Source organism: Rhodnius prolixus, unplaced genomic scaffold (genome assembly GCF_049639745.1).
Source record: "Rhodnius prolixus isolate KJV_2025 unplaced genomic scaffold, Rpr scaffold_25, whole genome shotgun sequence".
In the NCBI taxonomy this organism is placed as follows: Eukaryota; Metazoa; Arthropoda; class Insecta; order Hemiptera; family Reduviidae; genus Rhodnius; species Rhodnius prolixus.
In genome coordinates, this window is record NW_027411585.1 from 1,115,913 (window position 1) to 1,131,327 (window position 15,415).

Consider the following 15,415-nt stretch of genomic DNA (forward strand, 5'->3'; position numbering starts at 1 on the left):
TAAGTTCACTTTATAAAATCGTGAGATTTGATGTTGCAACATCAAAGAATAGTGGATTAATTTTTCTAAAAAATATCGTGAATGCTCTCAGATAATTAAAAAAAATAAATAAGCAAAGAAATTAAAATCGTGAAGTGTTGCTTTACAGTTGAATGGCAAGAGTTACAAAATACAGTGAAAATGCGATTGCTCCAATAAAAAAAATAAAATATATCATGGGCCGGTCAAATACAACCAATAAATTGGCTTTTTCCGCTCTGTACACATTTATATTTACGTATACATACATACATACATATACATTTCAAATTCATCCGACAGACACACGGACACGTTTATTTAGTTGAAGCTTTTGTGCAAAAGCGATTGGCTGGGACAGCATCGCTTTTTTGGGCTAGCCCTACTGTACCACACCCACCCATTGTTCTGTGGCGGTTGCAAAGAGCCACTCGACTCCGAATAATTGTGCCGGGCCATCAATCAAAGTCATGCAGCATCGCGCCAATAGCAACGCCCCTTTTCTCTCTCCCATACCGGAAAGGAGCGCGCTTCACACAGTCCATGATTTCTCTGGTGTACAACACATTTGTTCGTTTACTATTCTGTTATTAAAACGTATAAAGTAGCAAAACAAATGAATAACTTGTGTACGAACTCTGACCAATAGGATTGTGGCTATTTTTCCGGTGTTATTTTATTAAATTTAATTGGTCAAATTAAAAAAAAAAAAAATTAGCATTTCTTCCCTAATTTTATTGCTTTCATTTTAACGTAATAAATTATACGTCAGAGATCTTTAATGGAGGACGTAGCCTAGACTAAATAATTGCTTGAATCTTCGTAGTTTTCTGGCAGTTAGGTAAAAAAACGGGGCGACTAAAACCTCCTTTTAATCAAGATTGAGTTTTTGACGGAAATAAAAGTTCGCAGAGCACCGCCTTTGTGGTTTTTATAAATCGGTCTATTTATGTGTCGGTCTGCCAGTGACTGCCAGTGCGAGCATGGAAACTCGCAGAAGGTTGAATTTAGTCACGACCTCTCCGGAAGTTCCTTTTATTTTTGCGAATTCATTTGTTTTTGTGGTATAATACTGGCAAAGGAAGGAAGTTATACAGGAAGCGTACAGGCTGCCACTTTAGAGCAGTTCTCCGCAATCTTCTCTAACCCTCAGCAGAGACATGCCTTTCCGCCAATATCGCCCGGCAAAAAAATTATATTTATGAAACCGGAACTCTGCAATTCTGCCGATGTGGAAGTCTCAATCGTCAATTTCTGATTGGATGGTCGATCTGCAATCGGATATAACAAGTACTATGATTGATTAAAACTGTTTAATTAAAACTAAGTACGAACTTAAAAAGAAGTACTATTTAGTGCCTTCTTTATGTCTTATTCGGTGTTGTTGGGTAGAAGCGGTAATCAGCTCTAATCCTCTAGTAAGGCTCAATTATTATTGGCACTCCATTTTTTTAAAGGAATGAGTCCTAGGAAAAATTTAAATGTGGCATATCGTGCGCAATCGCGCTTTTAAAACGCAGATCGGAGGCTGCGTTCTGTGGCCAAAGTTTTCTAGTCCATTATTCCAGCATTTCTTGAATCGCCTAACCGAATACATGTGCACAAGATTCAGCCCAGCCTAGTTAGCTGTACCCATTCATCTTCTCCATAAGAACTATAAGTTGAAGCTGGGCCATCCACCTAGGAGAGCACCACAGATCCAGTACTCATCTTACCTCATCGAGTGTCAAGCGTAGGGTTTGCTCGACGTCACTTAACTGGAAATTGGCAATAGCTGAAAGATTCTGCCTAAAGGATCTTGGGAGATCCTTTTGGGAAAGGGCGTGAACTATGCAGTTTTTTTTTGGCTTAGTGAGGCCCTGGGTAATATTTATAAATTTTGGGGCTTCTTTGTTTAATTAATAAAATATATTTCAGATAAAAGCTGGTGCGCCCCCCACAATTTGAAAAAAAAAAACGCTACCATGTCACAATTGTATGAGCAATATTGCTTACGAGGCTGAATTTTATTGGCCATTTTAATGACCTAAACGCCAATGGAAAAGTTTGTGTATCTAACTTACAAACAAAGATTGTTAGGCATGTCACTTTAGTTTGTGAATCTTCTTTAGTTTTAGGTCCTGTGTGGGCTATATCCTCACCTACCAAAGACACGAAGATGAAGATGCACAGCGCTGAAGGTTATCTTTGGCTGAACCAATTCAAAGTTTTGAAGAATACTTAATTACTCATACGGCGGAAATAGGAAAGACGTAAAGTCTCCATTTCCAGAATTTTTAATAAGAATGAGGAAGTGCAAAATATCTTGGATAAAAGCAGAACTAAAATTGAATCAAAGCTTCCACAAATTTTAAGAGCTTCACTCCTAAGCACACTGAAGATGATAAAAGCGGTATTCATTCTCTCTCAGTAAAGTGTATGTAACTTGCAAATTATGCGCTTTACATTATTCTAGTAAAGTACTTTAACAGTAATAACGCTTTGTGAATGGAATATTATTTAGTAAAGTAGGAGTATGGTGTTTGTATTGAGTTACAATACGAGCGAACCCATAAAGGCAACCCGGTGTCGTTCCCTGTACTGTTCGTCTTTTTTGGTTACCCATTGCCATGCAGTTCTTTGGACTCACTGTTACAGCCGCTAGTTGGCAGAAGTTTTCACTCCTTTCAATAAAACACAATGACTCACTTTTGCTTTTAAAACTTTAAATTAGTCGCTTTAGCTTAACTAGCTAGCTAGCTTTTCACTTTAAAGTCTAAGCTCGTTTCTGCCAGCAGTCCCTCCACAAGCATGGCGGAGCCTCTTTATTCCAGTCAGGTAGTTATTAAAATGCTCATTCATGAATAACATTTCTAACTTAATATTCAATAACTTTAGGTAGAAAGTGTTGTAAGTCGGTACTCGAATCAAATCAACATTTACAGCACACTAGTTACTCTGTCCACCACTTTGCTGCGCTGCCGTCAAAGTCAGAGATCTCCACCCCACCCCCCATTCAAGTTATACCAGACGTCCTTGAAAGCCCTGGCAATGCCACTCTGTTTCCGGAAAATCGTTGATCAATAAAAGTGACTGTATAATCTTAATTATGTAACAATTAATGGTGCGCGGCTAGTATTGCTTCCCCGGAAGTGGCGACGGATCAGACCAGATCGGGAGTGTAGAGACAGGATGAGGGAGCTGGTCTGCTTCTGAATTTATCTTATTGTCTTAAGTCCATTGAGGATTCCAAAAATTAGATATACGAGGGGCTTTGAAGGGCTTCAAAAGCAAATAGTTTTTTTTTTTTTACCATTTTTCGAACATTTTTATGTGATTGCAATAATTTACTTAAGATAAAGTGATAAACTTATGAACTCCCCCAAAATGTATCGATATATCGATATAATCATTATCGACATCTTATATCAAAGTTGGGTGGGTGGGGGGAGAAAATGGTGGGATCGTGCGGAAATACTTATTTTAAAAATGTATTAATGAAGTTCTTTCCTGTCTCACTTGTAGCGCAATTCTGCTTTGGCAGGAAGTGATTCGATTCCTTTCACTGCCTTCTAGAATTACTTGGGAATTATATCACCACTTCATTCATCGTTATCAAATCATCGTTCGTTATTTTCCGATATAATATACAAGGTTTTGGTCTAGAAATGCGACGCGTGTTTAAAGGTTTCGAAACTTGTTCCAGGCAACTCAATTCTGTATTCAAAGCGAGAACATCTTGAGTGACTTACTACCCTACTTACGCGTGCTAAAAGCGTAAGTATAGCGTTCACAAACTGGAGTAAATCATGCGGATGTTCAATTTTCAGTTTTGACAGGAAATGCCCGTTTAGAAACTTCCTGAAAATGATTAATTAGTTTTTACAAGTTGGTAGTTTGAGTCTGTGGTTTGTCAGTCAAAAAAAAAAAAAATTGTACGAACAAATACACTTCCTTCCGGTTTGGGGAATTACATGATCATATTGATTTTTTTCGCAATTTCTTTGTTCAAAATATACTTCTGAAATGTAACACCGCATGGGGTTAGCCAGGGCCCACTGCGCAGTTCAGTACAAGTAACAGTACGAGGTAGGAATTTAAGGAACGTTTAATGCCCTAGCAAGAAGTCCGGAAAGTGTACAAGAAGAACTTAGAGAATATTCGTATTCTGGTGGCACCAGATTGGTGCGGGTTACCACTGGTTAATTCCTCCCCCTTCTCCTCTTCCTCCACTTTGAGCTAGTTAATTCCAAATTGCTGACGTGCCCCAAATATATCTATACGCATTGAATCAGAGGTAGTACCTAAGATATGCAAGCTTTGTAACGTAGGTATGAATAACATAATTCAAATTTACGGACCTACGTCATCAGTGCTCATCTGTATGCTATGACTTCATCATCCCACTCCACTAGAGGGAGCATGGCTAGACTGGGAGCCGCAACAGTCATAATTACCCGTATTGCACTAAATTACAGTTATTATTTGGCCAACAGTGTAGATCGTTTTTGGGAAAGCAAGAAATTTAGTCACGAGAGAATTTGGTTTAGAATTTACATCGGAAGTGATTGTATGAAGTTCCCTGCTTTCGAACAAGAGTTCAGCTTTATTCTCCGGAAGTCAACCTACCCTATAGATATAACATTTTATCTTGAAAATGAGATCAAATCTTCTGTGCGAGATTTTATCCTTCACAGCACGCATGAGTCAACAAGTGTAGCAATAGTGACGTAGTTGAAGTCAAATTCTCTTCTCCAAACTGTTCAGTCAACCTCTGGTGATGGATGAATGTCCGAAATCGGTCAGGGACACTTAAAACTTACCTCCTACAACGGTTTAATATTTTCAATTGGTTAATTAGCGATAATATTTTATGTTTAAAACATTTTGGCTACAAAATGGCGATAGGAGAAAGTCGTGTGAGTTATTGCACCAGACTTTCTCAATTCCTGGAGAAACAGGAGACTCCCAGGAGCTCCCAGTTTCTCTAAATCAGTCTATAGAGGTGGGGAATTGCTGTTGGAGAAAACGTTTTGCCACACAACCAATGGCAGCCATGTGCAAATTATCTTAGAAAACCGCGTTTTTATAAGTGAAACTATACGCAAAGGTTTTATTTTTATTTACCAATAAAATATTAAATATTCTCTCACTTTACCACTTCCGCTTGGTTGAGAAAAATATAGATTTCTAGATCAAGTTAAAAAAAAATTAATTAGAAATAATACGCAATAAAAACTGGACTAACCATAATGGAGAATTGTGGAACCAAAATGTAGGCGTTTGTGGAGCCAATAGGAAGCCATGTTGGTGCTGGCTAGACACGCCTACATACTACTGTAGGCCACGCCTCTACTAATGAAATCTTGACTGAGTGATCTATACAAAATGGTGGTCTATATTTTATCTTATCTTCCAGAATTTGTATTTTTTCTTTTACAATTTTCACTATTAAAAAAAAAAAGGAAGGAAGTGTTAGAATCTTGTGAAAAAATTGTGCTGATTTATTTGGGGACTGGAAAAATAAAAGGTTGATTTAAAAAGATAAATCCACTATTTAAATGAAAAAACGTTTTACAGTTGAAGATAAGATTGACTGCTTAATTTTTTTTTTTAAATCAATCAATTCTCACAGAAACGTTAAATTTGAGTTTTGTCGGAAATGGCTCGATTTTTTTTTTTTAACATCGTTAATAAATTGAATATGCATAGATCTGAATTTTATTTTTTATTTTTCTAAATCGTTTAGGGTCCTGAAGATGATCTAGTATATAGATCGGAAGTTGGGCCAAAAAAATAATCAAGACATTACGACTGAAACTGGCAATAATCTCTTCCTTTTGTTCTTTCTTTGTCAGGTGGCCTTGAAAATTTCTATTTCCGTGGAAACTCAATTCCCAAAATTCGTCAATACGCATTCCTTCCTGTTTCAGGGAGTGGGAGGAAGGAAACATCGCTGGAAGATGTAACAATCCTTTAACAGTGCTAACTACATCTTCTGGTTAAGTATAATGTTCATTTTATCTCTTTGTTACAGCTGTCCATGTCAAACGCCACGCAAGTCGTACTTCGGCACGTTGGATTCAATCTTTCTGGCAACTTGAGCTGCGAGGTTACCACGGATGCTCCTTCCTTTTCGACGGCGGTTGTCTCTAAAGAGCTCATGGTGATTGGTAAGTAAAAAAATACTTTTTGGCAATAATTTCCAATGATTTGGCAGAGCTAAGACTGATGGAAAGGAAACTATCTGCGGGGAAAGCTGCTCAACGTTTCCGCTACAAATTTACTTCTTGCCGGATTATCCCATACCGTCATTGTAGTGGCTTGAAGACTTATGAGGAAGCCCAGAGAAGAAAGGGATAGATTAGATCCAGGGAAATCCTCGCAAAATGATCAGGTCTTAAACCTTATCACTGAAAGTATGACTCTACTGGGCTTTTACTTTAACTTTTGAGGCCAATCCTGCACAATGGCTGAGAGAAATATTGCGTCTTTTGCAGCAGAATATGGCATACTCCTGCTAATATTTAGCTGCAAACTCTAGTTTACTGAAAAGTCCCCAGAATCCTGGATGGGTTCTGAGGGAAATAATCTCCTCCAAACCCAGGTAAAACCACTCTTAGTTTCCAAAACTTTCTTGGCAGATCGAATAGAAGTTTTTTTAGAAGATATTTCGGATATTTCCTTCATCTCCCGCACAAGACCTGTGGTTTTTGCTGGTGTCACTAGGCGAAGAGTTTTTACCAGTTTCAACGTCTCTTGAGGAACCTACCAGGATGTATAAGGCAAGACGTACTCAGACTTACAGACCATCTCTTTAGGTCTATACACAAGGATTTCCTTCCAGAATAGAAACCCTTGTTTTGACTATTTGATCAGCCACGCCCTCTGAGGAAACGCCCTCACTGGAATTAATTACCTCTCGTCTTACACTTCCGTTTTAAGGCTAACAACTTCATGACTTTTTCCTCTGTATAAAATTATTCTTTTACCGAATACAAGAAACTTAGCTGATTGGTTAATCGCTTATGTGTTGGGGTGACAGATTATTGGACAATGTATCACCCTTGTGAGTGAGTGATTTGCTATTGCCATTAATAAACGAATCGGGGCGCATGTAAATATGTCATATGTCCCCTTAATTAGAAGCACTGTTGGCCATTTCTTTAGTGAACCAGTGGAGCGATTCGTCCAGTAAATATGTCTCATTTACTGATTGATTGAAATCATTAATCAACCATCAGCCAGTCAGCTGTCAGGTTTAACTTTTATTCACGTCAATTGATTCGTTGGATAGTTCGCCTAAACCAAGAGGGGGGGGGGAGTCTGTCGATTCAATAATATTCTTTTCTAACCGTAGGCCCCCTCTAACCTATTTATAGTCAACCATTTCCGGTCAAACAGAGGTAATAGAAACGGAAATTCCAACCAGAAATGAGATTACTGAATGGTTTCCTGCTCATCTTGTTTCCTCTTTGTGTTGTTCTTGAAGACTTACTTTCCGATAGAAGGAGATATTGAGGTAGTTAGTAAAGGGACCAAAAATCTCCTTTGTCTTTGCAGTTTGATATCGTACTTCTTCCACATGATCCTGAAGATATTAATTTCCTGTAAAAATCTTACGTACTATTGGGTAATCAATTGATGAATTTTATTTTTCATATTGCTCATGCGCAATAAGAAAATCTCAAAGAAAACTAAGAAAAAAAAAAAGTTTCATTCTGACTCACGGCTTCTGAAGCAGGAAATCAAATTAAAACTTCCTGCGAATTAGTTTTTTTTTTTAGTTACGCTAACCTCACACTCCACAGACTGACAGACAGCCATTTCCGGTGTACACTCTCCTCCCCTCTCCTCGATGAAAGAGGAAGTGAAACAAGTGGGACAGATGACGTAGTAATCATAACCATTAGATATCGATCATATCCGTTTTTTTTTATCCATTATTTTGGTAGATACAAATATTTGTGATTTGACAGATTGATATTTACTTTTAATAAATTGTACGGAAATCATGACGAACTAAATAAATATCTGAATAAATGACGGAACACCTGTAAAGAGAATAAGTCGCACAATTTATGGTAGATTCAGTTTCAGATTGGATGTTTTCAAAGGTATTTTGATTTGAATCAATTAAATGTGATTTTAAATTAATATGGCCATTTTCCTCTGTTTGCTAATTGTACACATTAATAAAATTAATAAAACATTCCTTCATAAATAACTTTGAAAGAAAATCCATCCATTTTATTAAAGTCAGTGAATCAAAAATGTGTACTTTGTGAATGTAATAATTATATTTTAATTAATTCTTGTGTTTACTTTAATTTATTTCTAGCTATTCATCTCACAATATAAACACGATGAGATTTCTCTAAAGCTTTATTATTCTATAAAATTTCTCTTTATTTATTTTATTTATTTTTCCAAATAAAGTTTATAGCTTGTACTCTGTTTATTTATAACTTTGCACCGTAAAAAAAAAGATGCAGTTAACTTTTATGGTTATGGTTGCAATAAAAATGTTAACAATTTCCTGTTAAATGATGCAATAAATTATTGTTTTTTTTTAGAGAGATGGAAAGATTTTAGACAGGGATTTGAGGAGTGGTGGAGGGGTTGCTCTGGGGCAGCCGATGCTGGAGCCCAAATATCTACAGGAAATAGCAAGCTAAGGCTGTATTTCCTACAACGCTTTCCAGGCTTTCTCCAAAAAAAAAGCATTCAAGAAGTTGCTGTCCGTTTTTTGCTCAAACTTTTTAAGCACAAATTCGTCTCGCGAGTTTGTTTTCCAGCTTAAGCAAGTCGCAAAGGCAAGAGATCGCCTGATCTTCTTCTGCTAAAGACGGTGTAGTGTTTTGCCATCAATCGCGATTTCCCAATTCCTGAACTATTCTTATTCCACTCTTGCAGAACCCTATCCAGATAAAGGTAGTGACAACTTCGGACACCATCCACGCAATTGTTCCTGTTTAAAATTAAATATACGTCCTTTATTACAGCAATGTTATTTTCGTATTACGTTGAACTATACTTGGTGATCCGCTACAGTTTTTCTTGTGCAGTAGAATCTATGAAGAATATCATCTTTCTATCTGTACATATTTGAGACAAAGTGGACAAATTTCTTTAGAAATAGAAATCTAAAATGCAATAAAAATAATATGAAGGAAGGAACTGTGAGGGGGCGGGTGTAAGAGAAGGAGAAAATCTTCAAAAGACGAAAGAGAAACTGGCAGGAAAAGCTTTGTGAATAGAAAAGAAATACTCGGCGACAGGAAGTAAGTTAATCCTTCAGACCATCACGCCGACATCTCTATGTCTGTACAGTGCATTTCCTGTTTATATTCCTCTATTTGTGAGCGTGCTTCAGTGAGTGTACATCTTGATTTTCATAAAAGAAATATTAACACTTCGTTAACTTGAACTTTGGTAATTATTTCCGGTAAATTGATCTTCGTAAAATCTAACTACTGTTAACTAGACAGCATCTATGTCTCTTGTCTTGGATAGGGTCTACCAATTAAGCGCAAGTTTTATTAGAACTTTCTTCAAGATAATGATGTAAATAAATATATTGATGGGCCCATTGTTAAACGGCTGGGGAGGCCCCATAATTAAATGAATTGAGAATTTTTTGCTTTAGAGAAAATAAATCACTAGAACAGTTTTGTGAAGGAAATATTAATCAAGGTGAAATCGATTCTGTGAAATAGCACTTCCCGTGGATTTTTTTGTGTACGAACTCAAAATCCAGCACCCCATTTAATCCGATTATATGTTTCATGAGTGGTAGGGTCACAGTTGACTTAAATAGCACATTAGGGAGACAACCCTCCTTTCCCAGAATGGAGCTGTATATCTCTGAAGGGTTTCCAATAAATATAGTAGATAGTGAGCGCAATAAGGGGGCTGAGTTTAATGCAGATCGTTGGAGGCGATTTCGGGAGAATCTCAGCGCAAATTGAGAGCTTGAACTTGCGGCAATTTTTTCACACACACACCAATACTGACCATTTTCTGAAAACCGCTTTTAGTCTGACCAGTCGCAACTACTTGTGGTTACTTCTGGTAAGAACAGAATGTTTAAAAATTTGATGCGATCAACATACTTCCTCTTTCTAGTTAGTGAAAGTAGTTAAAGCGAAGAAATGGGTCACCAGCTCGTTCGTTGCCTCCCTGGTCCGTCTAGCAGCATGCTAAGCATTCAGCTCTTTGTCTCTAGACGCAATGTGGAAGAATAGAGCGACCTCTATCCGCACTACAGTTGGTGAAGCAACGCTGGCTGCGGATTATATCTAAGAGTGTGCTTCATTTCCTTTTCTGGCTCTCAAATCTTCCGACCTGAAAACTCCTGAAAGGTTGGAAAACGAAAGCATAAAGCAGTAGAAAATAAAGTTTTTCAATGGTTTTATTATGGAAAACTGGGAAGGAAAAAGAAAATGATGGAGGATTGGTGAAAAAAAAACCCTAGGAAAAAAATATTTTTCTCAGGCTGGCAGACCTGGAAGAGAAATAGATGGGGGTAGTAATGGAAAGTAGAAGAAGTGGGTGACATATGGACCGTCGGGTAATCTGAACCCAAACATGGCCCCAGCCCAGAATTCTAAACTCACTAAATCACTGGGTATTCTCTGGGTTTACAAAACTTTCTAAAAAGAGTGTTTTCCCACGCTACTTTCCCTTTTCTATTTCAGAAGTAATAAAATATATCATTTCTTCTTTCTATTTGCTTCGTCTTTCTGGAGGTGAGGGCGCAGCAAGATGAAGCAGGAAATAACCTGTCTAGGCGGTGTAGTAAAGGCTCTTTGCATGGCTCTGTAAGCGACAACCATTTTAAAAGTCTTTTTTTTTTTTTGGAAAGATCAATCAGTGCTAGAAGTAGAAGAATTGGCGAGCCAAAGATTTCAGATCATCATATCTCGTGGATACTCAAGAAGCGATCGGTCTGGTGAAAGAAAGTTTTTGTCTAATGAAAATTAGATGAGTAATAGCCGGGACAACAGAATTTATGAGGAAACGATTAGGGCGTAATCTGATCTCTGCTACATCTTGTGGGGTTCTCCCGGGAAATGCTCCGGACAGTTGGAAGCTTTCTCCACAGCCGGAATCAGGATCAGCTGTAAATCTCTTCGTTTTCTGGTTGAGAGGTGGGCAAAAACAGTGAACAAAGGGAGCCATCCTCATCTAGGGAAGACTGGTTATCCCTGATTGTCGGCTTCCTTCTCTTTCCTAAACTTATCTTGGCATTCTTGATAGAAGATATCAGAAGAGAGTATACCACCTTCCCTTTGAGGTGGGAGTGGTTATCCTACCACTTTTTCTGGGTCTTCCCTTTTTGGGTTAAGAAAGTTACCAGGTATCAGAGGACCTACTTAGAACCTTACTAGTTCCCTTAATTCTTTAATTTGAGGTTTCTCTTTATTTGAAAGTCCCATGTTTGGAATATCTGGGAATAGGGATTTGGGAAAGATGATGTGGCATCCGTCGGCTCTCTTCCCAAAGTTAAGGGACTTTTTTTTTCCCTGAACCCAACCTTTCAATTATTCAACTTAAAGCCACTCTGAAATTTGGATCTATATTGTAAAAGGCAGTGTGAAAAATCTTAAGGGATAGTCTTCGTCCATTTCCCCATTATTAGGGGGGATTAGAGATGTTGGCATTTCCTTAATCCTTATGATTTCAAAAATGCTTTTAAAGGTGCTCATTTAGGGCTCTAAAACATGCTAGGTAACGTCTATCCGGACGCAGTTCAAATCATTTGTATCTCTCAGGTTTTCCTTCTGAATCTCGTTGCTTCAAGAACATTATGCCTTTTTCTTGGTCTTTGTTTCCCTATTCTTCGGCTTCCTGAACAATAGAATGATACCGCCACAAATTGAGTGTGCAGAGATGGAGGAATCAGCATTAGAGGATGAGGTTCGCTCAGGACAAACTCCCTGTTTGCACTGCAGAATAGGAGCCCCATAGAAAGTTAATGACCTTTAATTTCACCACCAAGATTGGTAGCTACTCTTTCATATTTCTCTGAAAAACTATAAATAGCCGAAAGTACCAGTCTAATGGTCTATGTGGTGAAAACATCTTTCGTAACTACAAAGTGGGGGGGGGGGTTGATGAGTGAGGATTCAGAGTTAGATTTCACGCACATGGTAAAGTTGCTTCTTAATTTTAACTAAGCCCGACAGAAGATCCAACAATCTGCTAGAAACTTATTGAGAAATAACTTGTCCATTAATAGAGCTCAGAAAGTCTCTTTTAAGCTGAGCTTAAATAGGTTAGTGATTAATATGCTTTTAAAAAGTTTAGCGAGCAAGTTGCTAAGACAAGCCCACAAGAGTAATGACAGTTCAGGCTCCGCACTCAACTGTAAATGAGTATTTACTCATTGTAGTCAAATCTGAGCTACATAGAAGTGCTCTCTAGTGAGCTAGAAGATAACAAACTGCGAGAAGATAATTATGGAACAGCTGAAAAAAATGTTCTTCACAATTAACTTTCAAAACATTTTATTCTTCTTTTCAGAGCTAACAAGAAATTGAGTTAAAAAGTTCACTTCATTATTTCTTAATTTTAACTAAATTAACCAGACATTTTCGAAAACAAAGTTTCAAGTGGTTTTAACAATATGGAAAAAGTTTTCTTTTATAACATTGTAGTGGTGTAATGAAATTGGTACCAGCTTTTTAATAATTTCTAACCCAAAAGGAAAAAGGAAATTTGTTTTTAGTTGTTTCCTAATTGTTTTAATTTTTCCAATTTGTCTACGTTTTCTATTTCCATTCAGCTAGGTTTTCCAAAGTGTATCATTGCAGAATACAAACTTTCCTTCGCTTTATTAACGCCTTGATATTTCGTGATAACTGTGCGTCTTAAAGGAGCATTTCTCGGCAACGAAATGATGTCTTTCCTTTTTCTGCTTCTTCGCAAAAAGAACGGATATAAGTAAAGTAAAAAAAAAAGTAAAGTAATCGCCTATTTTATCTGACAGGTTTTACGCCCAACTACCAAATTAGGTGTGTCGTTGATGGAGGCGACTAGCGAACATACTTTACTGTAAATTTCTTTTATTAACCATTGAATAAAATCTAGGGCCTCTAGACCGGGAATCGAACCCACTAAACCAACAATACATCATAGCATTGCGGGTCTAGCCTATAACCGCTAGCCTAACATACTTTACTATAAATTTCTCATATTAACCATTAAATAAAATCCAGGCCTAGAGACCGAGAATCGAACCCACTAACCAACAATACATCTTAGCTTTGCGGGTCTAGCCTATAACCTCCTAGCGAACATACTTTACTGTAAATTTCTTTTATTAACCATTGAATAAAATCTAAGGCCTCTAGACCGGGAATTGAACCCACTAAACCAACAATACATCATAGCATTGCGGGTCTAGCCTATAACCGCTAGCCTAAAATACTTTACTATAAATTTCTCATATTAACCATTAAATAAAATCCAAGGCCTAGAGTTCGGGAATCGAACCCACTAACCAACAATACATCTTAGCTTTGCGGGTCTAGCCTATAACCTCCTAGCAAACATACTTTACTGTAAATTTCTTTTATTAACCATTGAATAAAATCTAAGGCCTCTAGACCGGGAATCGAACCCACTAAACCAACAATACATCTTAGCTTTGCGGCTACAACCGCTCGGCTACCGTGGCGCCTAAAAAGAATGGATATAACTGAACTGGTAAGATCACACCTTTCATTGGGGACCCCAAATTCAGAATTTTACAAAAAAAATTAAGTAAATTTAAGAATGGACTTCATTAAGCGTCATATAGCACTATTAATAATGGGGCCTCTTAACAATAGCAGGAATATTGTCTTGAACATGAAGTCTCTGGGTGTGATTGTCGGTCTGTCTGTCAGTCTGAACAAAATTTTCTCAGTAACTGTGGCTTAAAAACTGAAACTTGTGGTTTTCCTGCGTTTAGTTTAGTTCAGAAACTTTTCACTTACAACAGTGATATTGGTCTTCAGAGACAGCGGATTTATTTTTCCGGAAAAACTCAACTTCGAAAATTTTCTGAATGCTGTTAGAGTGTGGGAAAAAAACATATTTAAAATTGAAGAAAACTGTTTTTAACTAAAAAAAAAAGAAAATGAATTTTCTCTGAATTAATGCAATTAGAAAACCAAGAAAAATTTGTTACCATTGGCATTTTACTCGGTAGTTCTCCTTTAAATTATTCAACTTTTAATTACAATATTTTTCCCTATTTTTTTGGTGTTCTAATAATAACAAAGCACAGGTTTAAAATTAAAAAGTAAAATTTGAACATGAATATTCTGATATTTGTTTTTCTTTGTGGAAAAAAGGAAGGAAAATAGAGGAAAATTCGGGGTCCTTCAGTGACTACTGGAATGGGCTGGAATTGTTGTTACCGGTGGAGTGTGCTAGACAATTTTTATGAATTAAAATGCACACTCGCACGACTATTCTGTCTACCCATTCACTAACTTGCCCCCCTACCTGAATCGACATTTATCATATCCTTGTATAGATTGTTATGAAGCTGTGGAGTTGGGAAGGAGTAATGTAAGTTCAGTTTAACTGGAAGCAGCCACTTACCTGGAAATCTTCAGGTAGATCCACCTTTATGGAATTGCCTTCGAAGAGAGTAACATTTAGCCATTCATTTAACCCTTCTTAATAATATATTAATGGTAGGGCCTGAAAAGGATACGTCCTAAATCCTCTTCCATAATTCTAACTTTATTCAACATTGCCTTGAAAACTGGGTTAAATATAAGTGGCGCCACGGTAGCCGAGCGGTTAAGATACTAGACCCGCAAAGCTAAGATGTATTGTTGGTTTAGTGGGTTCGATTCCCGGGGTCTAGGCCTTGAATTTTATTTAATGATTAATAAAAGAAATTTACAGTAAAGTATGTTTGCTAGTAGCCTCCGTCCACGACACCTAATTGGTAGCGGGACGTAATGTCCGCCTGAAAAAATAGGCAATTACTTTACTTACTTTACTTGTAAGTAGTTGCTCGACATGAATAAAATGAGCTGAACAGAGTTTACAGGAAATCGTTGGAACTATTTGCAAGAAATAGTACTTCCGGTTGAGGTTGGAATTTGATAGCTAAGTTACAGAGCTAAGTTACAGCCAATTCCATGGTGGACTCATTCAACTTTAAGTTTCAACTCCTTGGGCGCACACACACATCTTCGAACTCTGGGGACCACGATATTGCCGATGAAGCATTGAAGCCGGAAGCCTGACTGATGCTTGCGAGATGCTGGAGGAAGTAGCAAGTTCCTCTTTCGTCCAGTATCTCCGCTAAAGATCATCACGAAATGAACTTTTTTTAAAAACTAAACCATTTTATGGCTTTACACTTTCAATGAACATCAATTTTTAGTAAAAATACCAGTTATTTCAC

At 37.4% G+C, this 15,415-nt stretch overlaps 1 protein-coding gene across 1 annotated transcript in view; it reads left to right on the forward strand.

Annotated features, from left to right (window-relative positions):
* The window catches only part of LOC141448401 (uncharacterized), a 320,931-nt gene that overhangs the window by 230,977 nt on the left and 74,539 nt on the right, over positions 1 to 15,415 (forward strand). Inside the window, exon 3 of the mRNA XM_074116758.1 lies at positions 6,035 to 6,170. Coding sequence (XP_073972859.1) covers positions 6,035 to 6,170 — 136 coding nt within the window. The remainder of the gene's footprint in view (positions 1 to 6,034; positions 6,171 to 15,415) is intronic.